Source organism: Lutjanus erythropterus, chromosome 12 (assembly GCF_056507025.1).
Source record: "Lutjanus erythropterus isolate fLutEry1 chromosome 12, fLutEry1.hap2, whole genome shotgun sequence".
NCBI classification, from domain to species: domain Eukaryota; kingdom Metazoa; phylum Chordata; class Actinopteri; order Lutjaniformes; family Lutjanidae; genus Lutjanus; species Lutjanus erythropterus.
In genome coordinates, this window is record NC_139328.1 from 26,675,026 (window position 1) to 26,692,353 (window position 17,328).

The following is a 17,328-nucleotide window of genomic DNA, read 5'->3' on the forward strand; positions in this document are numbered from 1 at the left end:
CTTTTTTCTTTCAATCCCTTTACTCTTTTCTATATTTCCTTTTTACTTTCCTACTCTTTCTTTTCTAGACTGATTTCAATTTTTTTAAAAACTGAAGAAAAGGGTTGTCACTTCTCGTGTGACAAAATAATAAAAAAGAACCACAGACAGCCCTGAATGGTTGATGAAAACTGTGAAATACAGCTGAAAACTTCTGGAAAAGCCGAGAATCAAGTTACATGCTAAAGTCTACTCCTCTTCACATATTTGATTAAATTACTGCTAATATTATCTTGAGAAATGTGACTACTACTTCTTCAAACTCTGCGTTTATGTGCATAAACGTGTGCAGGTCCTCTTGGCGTCACTTCTTTCTCTCCGCTGTACAGCAGGGAGGTCTGGCTCTAAATTCACGAGGACATGAGAGAATCATCTCTGTTCACTGCAGCTAAATCTCTTCACACCCTCCGGACCCAAAGCCATTTTCTCCGCTGCCGTTTGGGAGATGAATAACTTGGATCTGCAGCCTTCAGCTGCTGAACAAAAGAGTTTGTTCCAATATAGAATGAATATAGACTAAAACTGTGGCAGTGAGTTGGGGGTGAGGACGTGATGTGATTCAGCCGCAGCAAATGTGTTCAGGGAGCTGCGACGATGGAGCTGGGACTGCTGCAGGCGAGACGACTGATACGTGTTTTGGAGCATTTCTTTATGACTTTTTCCATGCTGTGTGTTTGTCTTCTCACTTCTGGCTGCTAAAGACTTGTTTTCCTCCACGCTCAGTTTGTTTTCTGATGGATTCAAGACTAAAGGTGGAATTATTCTTCTGTGTAAATTGCCTCTGGCGTAGGAATATAAAGTTCAATGTCAGATTTCACCTGTTGATAGCATTACCACAACAACAGACGGATGAGTCATGCTTTAATTATACAACCACAACTGTGACCACATTTTTCACTCACTTTCTGATAAGAAATGATAGAGTGCAGAGTAAATGACTTTGGTAGATCATCAAATTTGTCTGGTGTTACTGAAAAGTAAAATATGACGAGCCTTTCTTTAAACACTCATGGTGTCATTGTGGTAATGTTTACACCTGATGTTAACTTGGTGGACAGCTCTGAGGACAGGTGTGAACACACCCAAGATGCACCGAGTCTGGGACACATTTAACCTCATTCTGTCAACAGTGTGGTCGCAAATTTGTCCTGGACCACACTGCAACTCCACACAAAACAGCTGTCTGATTTACATTTGATTCACTGTAATGAAAATTACCTGTTTTTCCACCATAAGAAGTAGTAACCACATAATTCTCAATTATTAACTCAAATTTTTTTTTTTTTTTTTTTTTTTTTTTTTTTAAAGCTCATTTTGAAAGTTGTTGAGTGGTGAAGAAGTTAATACATTTTTTTAAGTGGCTACCAAAAATTCTTTTGCTTCTTTCATGGTAAAAAACTCAGTTTCAACTGTTTTCACCATTTGCACTAAATTTATGAAAGATGCCAAAATTTTATTGATGATTAACATATAAAATTTTAGAAATACACTAAACAGTAACTAATATTGGCTACTTCTTTATTGAGTGTGGAGAAAGTGCCCAGGCTACCTGACAAAATCTTGCAATTTTGCAAGTTGTTGAGTAAGAAGAAACTTGATGCATTTTATTGATTGGCCTTCTTGTACTTTCAGCAAATGTTGTGCATTAAGATATTTATTTCTTTGTGTAAAAACATTGTGTTTGTCCAAGCATGTTGGCAATTACTGTTGGGCTTTTGGTTATAAAAAACAATAATGCATTTGGTCTTTGCAAATGGAATTGATGTGGCTACCTGTTTATTTGCATCTATGAATACAAATAAATGTCTGAATCATGACATAAGGAGCAAAATCCTCCAGACAGCACAAAGTTTTCAAAATAAGACAAGTATGACCTGCACAGGCTGCCCTGTAAGTCACTCAGGATATATACTGTTCAGAAAATAATTCATGTAAAAACATATTGTGTCCTTTGGGACAAAAACTTTCCCTCCCTCGGCAGCAGAGCAGCATTCTTCAAAGCGTCTTCTTCACACTTTACTAATGTGCTTAGCGCTCTGTCTGGCTGCCATTAGTGGAATTATGCTCACACAGCGGGCGTTAAACATTGTTTGGTGCTTCAGTTAATCAGCTTGTGAAAGCCACCATATGTGCAGGAAGCAATTCACAGAAAAACACTGCTGTATTCATATACTACAAAAGCAATTTCTAATATTGATCAGTATGTTATGACAGAATATTGAGAACTGACTGGCTATTATGATTGATATGATTGTTATGTTTGTGCATATAAGCACTTATTTTTCACGATGAGCTTCAGTGTTGTAACCTCTACTGAAACAAAAAAACAAAAGAAGCATTTATTATTGACAGTGAAGAAAAAGTCAGTTCAATTTTGGTCACAGATCAACAGGCAGATTCAGATTTTTGATTGATATTGGAGACTAATTATCAAAAACAAGTGTTGAAAGCTGGCATCAAACTATGGAAGCTCAGACATGCTATACTTGCATCTATTTTTATCTCAAGATCATAAGTTAAATATTTTGTTTTCTTGTGATAATAGGTTAATTTATCTTGATGTAACAAACAACTGATTTCTCAAGATAAAGGAAATTTATCATGGGAAAACAACGTTTCTCAGCTAGAAGCTTTTCAAATAACAATTATAATGGCAGAGGTAGAGACATTATTAAATCCATCCAGTTTAGCATGTATTGATTGCAAATTATATCCATACAGTTTGCTAATTTATTGAAGTGAAACAGATTTTTTCTTTTGACTTATGAAATGATGTCAAACTAATATTTTGAGGAATTATTTTTGGATTTGTTGTGATTAATCAGATGATGTTCAGCTGTGATAGAAGAAGAGGGTGTGGTTGAGTCTTTCCTTAGCAAGCATGTTGGAAACAAGTGTAGAACTGGGCATCGGTACACTCTTTGGCCTAAAGTTAGACCCAGAAATGCTCTGTTATGTTTGTTTGAAGTGAAGTGAAGGCAACAGAATCAGCAGTTGCACTGTTGTGGCTTAGACTGTTTAACAAGTGAGTCAAGAAGCAGAGCCCTGCTAAGCTGTCAAGAGGCACATTTTAAAACTGCAAAACAATGATTGCACAATAAAAGCAAAAAGCTTGAGAGACAAAAATTAAAAAGTACATATGAGAATTGATCTTCTAAGCGGAAAATGTTTCTGATCTTATCAAAAAGTGCTGAACCACGCCCACAGTGACCCCATGTCCTTTCCTGATCAGTGTGAACGGAGGCTTTTCTTACCGTAGGTGAGCACGTAGAGCGGCTTGCCATTGGTGTCCATGGTTGTGAGACAGGGGGCCTTCGGAGAGATGGTGCCCCACCTCTGCAGGGCCGCCTCCAGAGACGGGGGCCAGTTGGTGACCACACCCAGCTGCTCGCCCCGCATGGCCAACATCTGGGCCCCCTCTGCCTTGGGCTGGTTCGGGTCTGGCTGCTGGACTGGTGGAGGACAAGTTACAATGGGAAAGTGAACGTTTGTATGTTTTAGGGTTATGATACATAACAGGCATACTCCAAAACCCTGATCATAACTTAGACATTATGTTGGGATAATTACACACTGTGATTTATGAAGGTGTGCATGAAAACTAATGCAGCATTTACTCCATGATTTATTATTGCTGTGTAGCAGAGAGCACACATAGGAAGCAATTTAACTTTGCTGATAACATTTCTGTGGCACACCGAATCAAACTCAGTCTTTCCAACATTTGCTATTCATGCTTGAATTATGAATTAACGTCTGGCTCTGCAGCTCTTGATGCTGGAAACAAAAAGAAATATTCATCAGTTAGACTCTACTTTGTCACAGCAGACATCAGGGAATGAAGAGCTAAAAAGCTCAGCTCAAATAATTTAGTTGTGTGGATTACTGTCCAGACTTTTAATGTTTTTTTTCCTGTGTTACCTTTAATGTCTCAACACGAACAAGGCATCAAAACACAGTGAGGGTTAAATGTTCAAGGCTTACTGGGGCCAACCTGGAGGGTAACTTTTATATCATTGTATCTGTTGTCAGTACCACTATGAGAAGCAGCAGTAGGGCCAGTATCATCAGTTTCTCCCAAATATTTTGATCAGTAAATGATGGTCTCCATACCAGCGAACATGAGTCTAATCTTGGTCAAAGTGTAGAACAATGAACAGTCAACCGATATTGATTTTTTTTAAGTGTTGCTTTGTTTAGGTGCTAAAATACATTTTTCATACAACAGTCTACAGCAGGACATTGCTTAGCTTCTATTTGGGGACTCCTGAGGCAGCTGTCAATCAAACGTGAGCCCACACACTCTTGATAAATGGTCTAAACAGCGAACTGGTTTTGTAATATTTCCAATCTTGGGATGCTTAATGAAAAACTAAACTTTGATATCATATATGCATTTTTACTATTTCAAGAAAAGTTTTCAGAGGCTTTAAGGCCCATCCACACCAAGAACTATAAAAAATATTCCAACTAAAGTGGATGGAGGAGTCTTGACCACAACTTTATAGCTGTTGTGTGGACTCTCTCATCCACTTGAGTTGGAACAATTTTTTTATATTTTATAGTTTTATAGTTCTTGGTGTGGACGGTCATTAAATGTTGTGATGTCCAGACATTTCAAATCAATCTGCACTTGAGCTACAGAGATCATTGTCTGTAGTCATGAATCTGCTCTTGGTTTGTTCGGCCATAGTAACAGTTTACTCACAGTGCTAACAGAGATCATAAAAACAGTACACCGCTTCACACACAAGTGAGATGAAGAGTGAGTCTGTTGTGTGAGGTCTGTCTACCCTTTTTGGTGAACCAACCATTGCTGGGTGATTGCTGGGTCATTCAGCGATAGATACTGATTAACCAGGCCTGGAATTTAATCATTTTAGGGGCAAAGCCCTTTGGCGCTGTCAATTTTTCAAGGGCACAAAGGCCAAATGCCAGGGTAGCAACAATAATTTTAAGTCTACAGAAATAGTAATGTTTCATTTAAAATGGATGAATAAAATGCATTTTTAAAAAATACTCCTAAATAAATAAACAGTTTGTCCACCGACAGTTTGAAGATAGGGAGTCAGGCTGAATGTTGCAAATATTAGGCTATAATATTTGTTAAACCCATATGTTACAACCCCCAAGTTGGGCTAGGGGATGAGGGGTGTAACAATAAATAAATTTAACTGGGAGAAAAAGGAAGAAGGGAGAACTGAGACAAAGGTGTAAACAAAGCCTCTTTTTTAATTAACAAACTATGTGTAAAATTAAGTTAAATTAAATAAAACAAAAGGGTTAACTTAATTTTACACATAATTTGTTAATTATGAGAAGGCAGACAGGAGGGAAAACAACAAACAGGCTCTTATCCTGCCTGGCACCGAACACACAACACGTCTCAGGTCACTGGGTCAATGTTGCAAGTCAATGTTACAATATGTATGCTGAGTTTATTATATTATTTGCTCCCTTATATATCAAACTGTAATCATTAATAGTTTGATGGTTTTCCAGCAGTTCATAACAGGCTTCAAATCAAACCCACCAGTGGTGAAGTGTGCAGGGTTTGGCCTGACGTTGCCTAATAAGAATTAAAAATCTAGACAAAAGGCACTGGTGTCTAAAAGTCGTACTGACAGGAAAGAAGCAGAGGAGAAAACAGCTAAATCAGCTGGAGCAGTGAGGGTGGGGCATAATATTTTGAGGGGCATGAGGCCAAACTGAGGGGGCACAGCAGCCATGACCTTCAGGGTACTCCAAGAAATACCTGCCTTGGATTTAACAGACAATTATTGAAATGAAAATCTTTGATTGCTACCTTAAACTGAATTAAAAAATGAAACATAATGAAACACAAAATCAAACAGCAGCTGCCTGGAGCTGTATGAAAAATTAGTTTATACAATCTAAATTTGTAAAGGATATATTCAAAATGGTCAGTATACAAGATATACTGTGTAGTTCAAGAGCTTAAATTTACAAATACATCTCTTTGCAGTCTATGTGACTGTTTTAATGCTATACTTCTTCTGTTTTGTGTTCAACTATCAGCATTTATACAGGCCTAAGTTACAATGTTTTTAAAATTAAAGAGAGTGAAGTTTTTACCTTCCAGGAGCTCCTCAAAGTCGTCAACAAAAAACTCTCTTAGCGGTGGCCGTTTAGGTCTCTTCAGAGTGTTGACAAGTTGCTGAATTTTGGCTGAAACTCTGCTGCTGACTGGAACACCTGCAGAGGACAAACACACACACATTAATCTAAGTCAAAGACTAAACTCCTAATTGTGCTTTCAAAGGTGCACATAAGAAGCAGTCATTGCTTTCACATTCCACTGAGTGATATCTTGAGTGCATCCCGCTGCTTCTTCTTCTGATACATAAAAATATCCACAACTTTTAAATTTAAGTGGTGCGTCTCCTCGAGTGAGCAATCAACAGAACCACCACTGAACATGACACTCATTGACGGGAAAGACGTGAAGACGGCATACGAGATGAAGTGTGGGTACAGATTGCTCTTTCATTAAGGCTGATTTTAAACCCGACCGTCGCAGATTGTGGAGCTTGAAGACGGAGATGTAGGATGGAAGTCTGAGTGCTGCGATCTGGAAACAAATAGATGTTTTGGCAGACTTGGTTGGAGCCAAAGTCATAACTGAGCGCCTGGCAAAATTAAAGTTGGTGTACTGTAAAGTCCTGTGGAGACAGGTAGTGTATTTCTGGATGTAAAAGTCAGGAGTTCATTATTGTCCCTCAGCGCTCCAGTGAATTCTCTATTTGTGTCTCCACAAAGAAATCTTCATGGGCGAACAGATAATAAACATTTACAGAGAGTTTTTCTGAGGTCCATGAAAATGTTTTTTTTTTTTTCCCTGCTGGACTTTTTTTGCAGTCAAAAGGTGTGTTAATACTGAATGCAAAGTGAATTATACCTTACTATTTTGTACAGATTTGAGCACTGGAGTATTTTTTATACACATTGCGCCAGTACCATGACAAACAATCTAACAGACTTTTGGGTTCCTTCAAGTGTCACGTTTTGCCTCATGAAAACACACATATTCTCAATTTGTGAGCAAGTTAGCAATAATAGATATACAATATCTGGTGAGACTTTTAAAGTAAAGCTTGCTGAGATACATTTCAAGTGATGGTCACACTTCGGTTAGGTTTAGGCACCAAAACTAGTTGGTTAGGTTTAGAAAAAATACCATGGTTTGAGTAAAATGATAATAATAATAATAATAATAATAATAATAATAATAATAATAATAATAATAATGATAACAATGATAATAATAATAATAATAGTTACAGAACAAGAATTTAAAAACAATCATGGACCCACAAAATCCACCATCCATTAAATACAGAGTCAAGAGCATAAAAGATCATATACAAACATTTAAAAGAATGTTTAGAGCAGATAGAAACAAACATTATGAAATCCTTAAAACAATAAAACATTAATAATAGTAAAAGGTAATAAATAATAATAGGTAAAGGAGCAATATGCAGCGATTGTGTGCCCAAAACCGAGTACTGCAGTCCTAATAGTGAATTGGAGCCATATATACGGTAATAGAAAAAGGCTGAAATCCTAGTTAATATACAATTCTATTTAATATACAACCTATTGTTTTAGCCAGATATTTCCTCCCAAGACTCAAGGACTCATTTTTCTCTCAGCTGAAATATTTTCAACATACGTGAACATGTCTCTGCCTCATTTCTCACCGCCCAAAGCAAATTCTCTCCCACTGCCCCCGATATCTGCGCTGATTTTATATACAATCACTCCACCTCTGACACTCTTTAGTTTTGTTTGAACTAGGCTTAGGTTTAAAATAATAATAGTCAACAAGGCGAATATTGTCTGCTACCGATGACTGGCCAATAAATTGATGCATTCCTTGTTTGAACACATTTTAACATCCAATAATCTGCCCACCCAGGTAAGAGTACCCCTCTTCTGCGGCTCTGAATGAAACTTCTTCCATTTTTCTCTGTTAAAATATTTTTTGAGGCATTTTTGTTCACTCTTTTGAGGGTCTACAGGACAGGAGTTTTGGCACATTGTGTAAAGCCCCCTGAGACAAATGTGATGGGATGTGTGTGTGATTTGTGATATTGGGCATTATAAATAAAGTTTGGCTTGACTTGACAAAGAAAAATTAACCATCAAAAAGGAGGTGCAACATTTGCTCTGTACAAAAATATTGCTCTGTTTTGGCTTAAAATGACAAAAAATAATCGGGAAAAATAAGATAGGACTCTTATTTGACATTGAAAATCTTTTATTTTGTAGGCCAGTAATAGTTCTGAAATGCCTCCAACCAAATGATGCATGGGGCAAAAAAAAAAAAAAGATTGTTATGATGAAAAAGCTGATTGAGGGAAAAAACAACTAAGTCCACTCAAGTGAAATCTCTGTCCCCACACAGTGAATCCAAGGTTAAATCCTCAAAAAGACCCATTGTCAGCAACATAATGCAAAGATGAGTAATCTCTGATGAAATCCTCTCAGTGTTTTGATGGAGAGCCTCAGTTTTGTTGTGTCTCTTTCAGCCAAACATCCCAATAAGCTCCCATCTGTAAACTCTGGCAACTGATCTGTCAAGCTGCTCCGCTGTGAGCTGCGTTCAACATCTCCGTCCACAGCGGCATCGATCGTGTCTGATGAATGAGTCCGTCTGCTGCAGCTTCACGTCCCTCCAGAGAGGGAATTATGAAACTATGAAATGAGTAAACTGAAGTCGCTCATCTCTGAATCCACAGAAATATCTGGATTCATCTTTACAAATGCTACAAAGCTTCTAAATCTGACCTGAATCTGATCACAGCTTAGTTTGATGTTAAAGGGACAGTCCACCCCAAAATAAAAAATACATATTTTTCACCTGGCCTTTAGTGCTGTTCATCCATCTATACTGTGTTGGTTCTCCATTAGAAAGAAAGTAGCTCTGATAGATTCTGCTCTCTGAATCTCTGTGGTTTGAAGTTTCGCTCCTGTGTTGCTATGTGTACTTTCAGGTACCTGCTTTGTTTTACTGTCTCATGTTTACTTTCATCTGGGAAGGGGTTGAGTTACTGCTGAAGAGAACTCAACATCTCCAGATCTCTGATGCTTCATAATTAAAGCCTTTAAATAACACAATAATAGGAGACTTTTACTGTGAAGACCTGTTTTTCTTTAGATTTATTACTCATAATTGTACTTGTTGTTGTGTGTTAATGCAACAAGCTCACCGTTAACTAAGCTAGAAATAAGTAAATAAACTTTCATGATTTAAGTTTCAAGTCCTGAAAAAGGACTTTAGTCTCTATGGTGGCTGTGGTGTTATTGTTACTATAATTATCTCTGCCAACCTCAAATTCCTCTCCCCAGTTCATATTCCCAGTCCCGACTCACCGTCTCCGGTCTCCATCAGCTCAGCGTTGCCATACTTGGGCGTCTGTCTCTGGGTGGCGGTGCCGGCTCCCGGGGCTCTCTCCACCTGGATCCCATCGGTGGCGGTGGTGTTGGTGGTGTTGTTGGTGTAGCCGGTGACATCTGGAGGGGCAGAGTGGTTCTCTGTGATGTGAGAAAACGGGGGGGATCGAGGAGGGAAGGAAGGCCTGGTTAGTTCCCCCACACCCCCATTCTGCGGTTAAAACCATTTTAATGGAAACTATTTCAATTAGCCAGGGGAGACACATGACAGAGTGTTAATTGTTGAGTTCAGATAGACATCCCACTGTTACAAAAGTACTTTTAATGAGTTAGATTGGAAAACTAGAATAGGCAACTTTAAAAGTACTCTCTTGTTCTGAAAATTGCCTTTGTAAAGACTGCAAAGAGGGTAAAAAAAAAAAACAATTTCCTCCAAAAATGTAATTTGTCTGTTAAAAAAGTTAAGGCAGAAGCACTTAAAGTAGTTCATGATGTCCACAGCTGTCTGTGTGCATGTCCATTTGGGAGTATTATCCTGCCTTTAGTCCTTCAAGTTCAGCTGACACATGGACACCTATTAGTTCCGTTAATCCATTTGGAGGATGCGTTCAGATCGCTGCGGAGTGGCATCTGTAGAGGGTGCATGGGCAAGTCTGTGTGGTCACAACAAATTGGATGTATATAGATGTCTGCATGGAGCCTACATGTACACCCTCTGATTTACGACACACAGACCCTAGTGGATCCTTGTGCACTCGCAAGCACCTACAGTATAATACTGGCTGAAAAGGAGTTGAAGAGTCAGCTGAAGTGTAAGCACTGAAATGAGCAGACTGAGGAGTCAGTTAAAGGTCCCATGTGTAAGATGTATGTGCATTTATGACCAGAATATGACAGAAATGGAATAAGTATGTTTTCATTTGTGTATGATCACCTGAAAATAAGAATCATTGTGTTTTCGTTGCCTTTGAGTGAGCCGTTTAACCCCACAAACACAGTATGTCCCTGCAACATCACAATTGTGACGTATAATTTGTGACATAACAGTGTTTTCTGCAACTGGCATACACAATATTGAGATGTTACTCTAAATTCTAGCTGAATGTAAGTGCTGAAAACAGTTGAAATGTCACTTGAACTGTCAGTTAGGCCATATTTCCACTATATGGTATGACTTGACTCTACTTGCTTTTGGTACTTCTACTTCATTTTCCACTGCAGGCAGTACTCCTTCAGTGTAGGCAGAACTGATCGTCATAACAATGCTATTTCAGCAGTTGGGTAACAACAAACATACGAGTGCTTTGGTCTTGAGAAGCTGCACTACACATTCACTGCAAGATTGAAAACTTCTCTTCTGCTCTGCCACATTCGCCGTCACTCTCTGCTGTTCACGTTCTCTCCCTCATTCACTACACACACAAAAAGGAGCTACACTGCTATATGAAGGGATGGTGTTCTTGATACAGTTGCACTTGCAAATCAGAAAAATCACTGCATGGTTTTGTGGACTGCCATTTTTGAGTGAATAAAAAGATTCTAGTTGCTATTGATGGTAGCCCAGTTTGTCCAGGACGTCCTGTGTTGTGCAACCAAGCAGTGGTTACAGTGTTACTACGTCACCTTTTAGTATCAGCTCAGTTCCCTTAAGACCTTGATTGAGGTGATACCAAAAAAGTGCAAGGTAATATATGGAATAGAAAACCAAAAAGAGTGAGTAGAGTTGAGTCAAGCTGTATCAAGCAGTGGAAATGTAGCTCAAACAATGAAAAGTTGAGGTGTCAGTTGAAATAAAAGTTGTGTACTGGTGCCAATTGGGAAAAAAGGTGATCAAGGGCCTTGCCTTTAACAGTCTGAAAGCAAAACTGTGAATTCTGCTAATAAATGAATTAACATGAACTAAGGGATGTCATTCTTATTCACAGTAACTTCAAAAGCAAAACTGATACCTACTAAATCAAAAGTGAGATAAAAGGATTTGATATTTGTGTTATGGTTTCCTTCATTCATAGAAAAATGTGGGTAAGAAAAAGAGATAACAGAAAAAGAAAGAAAGAAACTCAGCAACTTAAAGGGACTTTGGTTTGCAGAAGCTCAAATACACTCCTCAAGAATATATAGAGTTATTTACTTTCAGGCTTAGAAATAATCAATGCTAATCTCTAATGGTCAGAAAGTGAATATGGTTACAAAATAGTACTGCAAAATATTGACTTAAGTTCCTGCAGAGAAAAAGAAGAAAAATCACCAGTATCTAACCATCACCTAAACTCCCTCCAGAATCCTGCAGTCATTTCCTCACGGATCACCATGCCTCCACAAACCTCTCGTTTCCCACCATCACATACTGCGACGCCTGCCTTTCTCTGAGGAAAAAAAAATGTCTCTGTTCCCTTCGACACCCACACCTTAACATTCGTTTTTAGGTCGTTTCTGCCCCTATTTTGTGCTACATTTAGATTGTGTTTCAGCCTATCTGGTGCGCCTGATGTTTCAAAGCTCCCACCATGCCACAAATTTTTCACATTTACCTCTTTCATGAGGCTCAGCTGCTGTTCAACAACATCAAACGGTGTTTACTGTTCTGCCCTGGGGATTCTTCATTTTGAGTGGTCGGAGCATGAAATGATGCAAGGAGAGCGATGTGTGGTGAATCTAAATAGGGATGTGTGTAGGTGCAGCATGCTGTGTCGTTTACCGTCACTTTGCTTTCAGTCGGAGTTCTCAATCAGTTCAGTTCGATAAATCCTTATCCCTATAAAGGAAAAAGACCTATGTATATTCTGATGGAAGTTGTATGTTCTGTTGTTTTGGCATTAAGTGTGTAATTTGCATCAGGCTGCTGCTGTGATAACATTGTTAACATGTTAATACTGATCTTATATTATCAGGTTCCAGGGTTGCAAGCTTTGTAATGGTCCACCGTGGACAACTTTAGCATTTTAAGGCTTCAGACCTTTGGGAAACCCTTCCTAATCGGTCCTTAAATTATTCCTAGAGTTCAAATTTCAGGTTCAGACATAGAATTGATATTCATGGCCAGGATGTTTACGGCCGAGTGTGAAGCGGGTGGGATGAGAGTCAGCACCTCCAAGTCTGAGGCCACGGTTCTCTGCTGGAAAACAGTGGATTGCTCCATCTAGATTGGGAGTGGAATTGCTGCACAAATTGATTAAGTTTAGGAGTGACTGCAAAATGGTGTTGTCAACAGTAATTTGGGTGTTTTACCAGACCTTCATGGAGGGAGCAGAGCCAGAAAACAAAGCTTTCAATTTACCAGTCGATCTACATTCCAACCCTCTCCTATGGTCATGAACTGTGGGTAGTGACCGAAAGGATAAAACTGTAGATGCAAGTGACCAAAATGAGTTTCCATTATACGGTGGCTGAGCTCAGCCTTAGAGATAGGGTTGCAAGCTTCTTTATAGTCCACCATGGACAATTTTAGCCTTTTGAGGCTTTGGACCTCTGGGAAACCCTTTCTAATTACTTGCAGCCAATTTTTCTCATGTTACAACTAAATAGTGCACTAAAATATGTTTCCAAAAACATTTTAGGGGGGAAATAGTCAATGTAGTAACAGAATCTTGGTTCATATTTGATCAGCACTCCTAGTTTGAGAATTTCATCTGAGTTTTGGGAGCCTGAGGAGTTGGACTGGATGGACCTGCTGACTGGACTGAATTGCATAGACCTTCAGCTGACCAGAGGAGCAAAGTTTTTCAAATTTGGACCAGTGAGGTGCCTCATACAGAACCTGTCCCATTTTGATTGTCTTGACCAGATCCAAGGGTGGTAAAATTCTGTCTGAATGGAAGGAGGGGATCCAGACGTATCTACCAGAGCAAATGAAAACAGCTCGGCAGATTTGTCTGGTTTCTTGCGAAAGGGTACTTCAGCAGAGTGGGGATTTGAAATCAAATGCTCCACAGAATAGTCTAATAATGATACTGGGCCACTGTACTGCCTGGAAAACCAACTGCATAATAGAAAATATGCATCATAATCAACCACAGTTTTCTAAGATGAGATAAAGACAGCTTCATGTGATAAGATGAACCTCATTACACGGTTATGTAAAATATGGATACATTTATGCATAATGGATGAGAAGTAGAGGGAAAAGCATGAACATAATTAGTCTCTATCAAAGATTTAACCATGTACTGAAGTCTGAAAAATACAACATTTCAGTGACACAAATTTTTCACTTGACTGTACTGGAAATCAAGCGTGGAGGTCGTGCCTCTTCACTTTACACTACTTCTGAAACATCCTCTGAGAAATGGACGCTTAGAAAATTCACCACTTCAGATGATTTAAACGCGAAACCCTTGACTCCTTACTCACGTGTTTCCTCTCAGTCTCCTACGTGGTGCTCCACTGCTTCAGTCAAGAATGAGAACATAAAGGGAATCAAACTACTTCAGCCCAACGCACTTCACAGTGTGAAGGTTCCCTCAGTGAAAAGGCAGCAGAACAAGTTACATTTCAGTGCTTTTACTCTGAAGTGCTACTCATGTATACAAAGAAACCTCTTCTCCATCATCAGGCTGTAATTGAATCCACTAATGATTATTTCTTTGAAAATCAAGCTGTTTGATAAGCATGCATTCTAAAATCACACAAAATGGTATAGAAATAACCTCATTACATCATTTACTTTCTGTTTTAAAATATCAAGAAGAGGGTTGAAAGTCTCATTTGAACTGAATTAATTAATTTCATGTATAGTGCTGAGTGCATGTTTTCATCCAATAAGAACGTTACATATTCACATTTTCAGTCGTGCATATTTTCATATATTTGATGGCAGTTCATGGAGGGATGTTGATTGAAGCAATGGAGTCTAACTTACAAGAAAGTCTAACTTTCAGTCCCTCCCTCTGCTGAAATAGGAATTCTTTTTCTTTTTTATAAATATGTCGGTCTAAGCACACTTTTCTGTCATGTTAGTGAATGACTAGACATGGCAAATAGAAATACATGAACTTTTGGGAGCTTTTTTCTTTTTTTCTAATCACAACATGTAGTGGAAAGTCATGTCAAACCGCGGATCACACAGTATGTCAAATGTTTTTCACCTTTGTTAGCGCCATAAAGCTGTTTTTGTATGAATGGGTCACAGTTTTGTTTATGTCATGCACGCACATGAAGATGCACATGCGTGACCATGCATGTGTCGCAATACACAGACCTGCCAGAGGTGTCACGCTATTTGAATCATCAACAGGTGGCGGTAACACAGCAAGAAACGCAGAAATCCGCCAACAAGGCAGTGAAGAAGGAAGTAACTAGTAAATATTGATGCAAACAAAGCAGGATTTTAAATACTTTAAAAATCAGCTTTGCAAATGTTTTATAAGGAAGGAAAAGAAGTAAATTGTAACTCAATACAACAGCTCTGCTATAAATTCTACTTTCACAGTTTCTAATGTTTTTGTTCACATTGGCAGAAATGACAATGTACATTTAATATGTTTATTTTTAAGTTAACGGTGCTTAAATGTAGTTTATAAAGGACTACATTAGATTAAGAGGACTTTCAATGTGTCCTCCCTAATTACATACATGACAGGAACAGAATATTAGAAACACCTCCAAATATAATATAGCCCAATAACAGCTTTGTGCTAATGATGGATGTCCTCGTACTTTTGGTCATGTAGTGTATTCATATTTGATATATAAAGTATTTAATTATTTTATTCCTTACTGTTAATAATCTGCTAGTACGGTAATACTGATTACTCCTGCTGTTACTTTACGTACTCAATCTTACTCCCTATTCAAACAAACAGAAGTGAACAGAATTAAATGCATGTTCTTCATTACTTAAAAAAACACAAACTGAACAAAGATAGAACAAAGATGCATTTTCGCTCTGATCTCTCTCTTACTTAATATTTCATCATCACTCGTTCTCTGTGGGAGATGAAGAGCTTGTATGAGGACAGTTGGTTAGCATGCAAGCAGATGGCCAAATGATTTAATATCTGTGGATATCTTTAAAAGCAGCTCAGGACACATTTGTTTAGATGCGCTTTTGTTTAATTTCTTTTCTTTATTCTTGTTTTGCCTCATATTTTTTTAGCCTTATGTCTGCATTTAATGTGCCGCTCTGTCTCTTATTTGCTTTTTTGTATTTTATTTTGACATCTGCTTGTGATAGGTGCTATAAAAAATAAGCTCACATACTAAATAATACAAATATATAAACACGGTACTTTCTTTGCACTGTATTTTGAGTTATTTATTCACGCTTAAAGAACCAGCGTGTAGGATTTAGTGGCATCTAGCAGTGCGTTTGTAGATTGTAACCAAGTGTGAACTAACCATGATGCGGCCCGTTTGTTTGTGGACAACCTTTTTCAAAGCCTTGAGTTTGGTTTTATGGGGGTTGCCATGTTGATTTTTTTTTTTTTTGCACCAAGAGGATACGCAGTACCAGCAAGAATGTGGGCTGGTGGGGGACATGATACGAGGTTTGTGCTTGGTTTTTGGTCGTCCATTCAGCAGGAAATAATGGCAACTCAACAGCCACTAAAAAATGTCTCTGAAAACATTTTAGGTGAGAAATTGGCAATGCAGTCACAGAATATCGATCCATATTTTATCAGCACTGCCTAGTTTGACAGTTTGATCTGAGTTTTGTGATCCACTCATTAATAGGGTGTAGCTTTAACCAACTGGAACCTCTTCACCTCATCCAGCCCTTCCAAGCATAGGACAACCTTCAGTGCTTTGAAATTTGTGCAAAATGCAAAAGGCCATATCAAGAGCCAGTGTTTGGTTTGTCCATTGTGGGCGACTTTAAAACATGGTGCTGCAACATGCCGGCCTCTGTGGAAGAGGACCTGCACCCTATAAAGAACTCTTTCTAAGGTAATGAAAACATACTTACGAATATCACATTCTATTTCTGCCATATTCTGCCAATAAATCCCCATAAATCTAACTTACTAGAATCTTAATTTACATTACCAAAAAAAGCTTTAAAGCCAAATTAATCGGATAAAATATACTAATACAGAAAATTAAATAAATAGTTACATTTATAAGACTTAAGCTACTTTTATTGTCTTTGAAAATAGCAGGAGTTCTGGGACTATATTCCTCCCATTTGTACTATTTTATATCTTGTATTCATTCACTTTTTTGTATAAATGTCCATGACTTTGCCTACTTTTATGCTAAATGCAACAAAACTGACAGCTTATTAATGCACTGGGATGATTTTGGAAAAGTTTGTTCTCCTCCATTCAATCATGCCAATAAAGTTGACTAAAACTCAACTGGATATGATTTGAAAGGCTGAGGGAGACTCAGAAAAAACAGTTATGTAGTGAGAGAAAAACAGAGAAACGCGGAATCAAGGGAAGAGAGAGGGAGATGATTCCCAGCAAAGCAGTGAGCCAAAGCCAGCGAGACCAAACAGAATTCTTTCTCCAGACACGGACTGCATATCAATACAGCAGCGCACACAGCACAGGCATGCTAATTACTGTAACACGCTGTGTATTCTGTCTCTGCAACATCTGGGCTGTCTGTCTGAGCTACACTGAACTAGACATGCACTCTCTGAAGTTGCACGCTGTTTATCTATCTGGAAATGTGTGTTTTTGTGTGTGCATGCCTTCCTGTCTGTGTGTGTGTGTGTGTGCGTGCACAAGTATCCAGTGACCTCATCAGAATGTATTTATGTTGATGTGTGACAGGGAGGAATATCAGCCCTGGCTGAGGAGGATGATGATGAATGCCTCCTTCACTGCTGGAATACCAATCAGATCAGAAGAGGGACCTGATTCAGGGATGCGAAACTTCCGTCTCGCCACAGGGGTCAAGTAGGGTTTAAAGGTGGCCTGATGG

General features: G+C 38.5%; 1 protein-coding gene across 6 annotated transcripts in view; it reads right to left on the reverse strand.

Annotated features, from left to right (window-relative positions):
* The window catches only part of LOC146318082 (disco-interacting protein 2 homolog C), a 257,932-nt gene that overhangs the window by 66,578 nt on the left and 174,026 nt on the right, over positions 1 to 17,328 (reverse strand). For all 6 annotated transcript variants that reach the window (XM_084731550.1, XM_084731548.1, XM_084731552.1 and 3 more), the window contains exons 6-8: positions 9,439 to 9,600; positions 6,136 to 6,255; positions 3,294 to 3,491 (exon numbers count right to left, since the gene is read on the reverse strand). In XM_084731550.1, the coding sequence (XP_084587676.1) occupies positions 3,294 to 3,491; positions 6,136 to 6,255; positions 9,439 to 9,600 (480 nt within the window). The remainder of the gene's footprint in view (positions 1 to 3,293; positions 3,492 to 6,135; positions 6,256 to 9,438; positions 9,601 to 17,328) is intronic.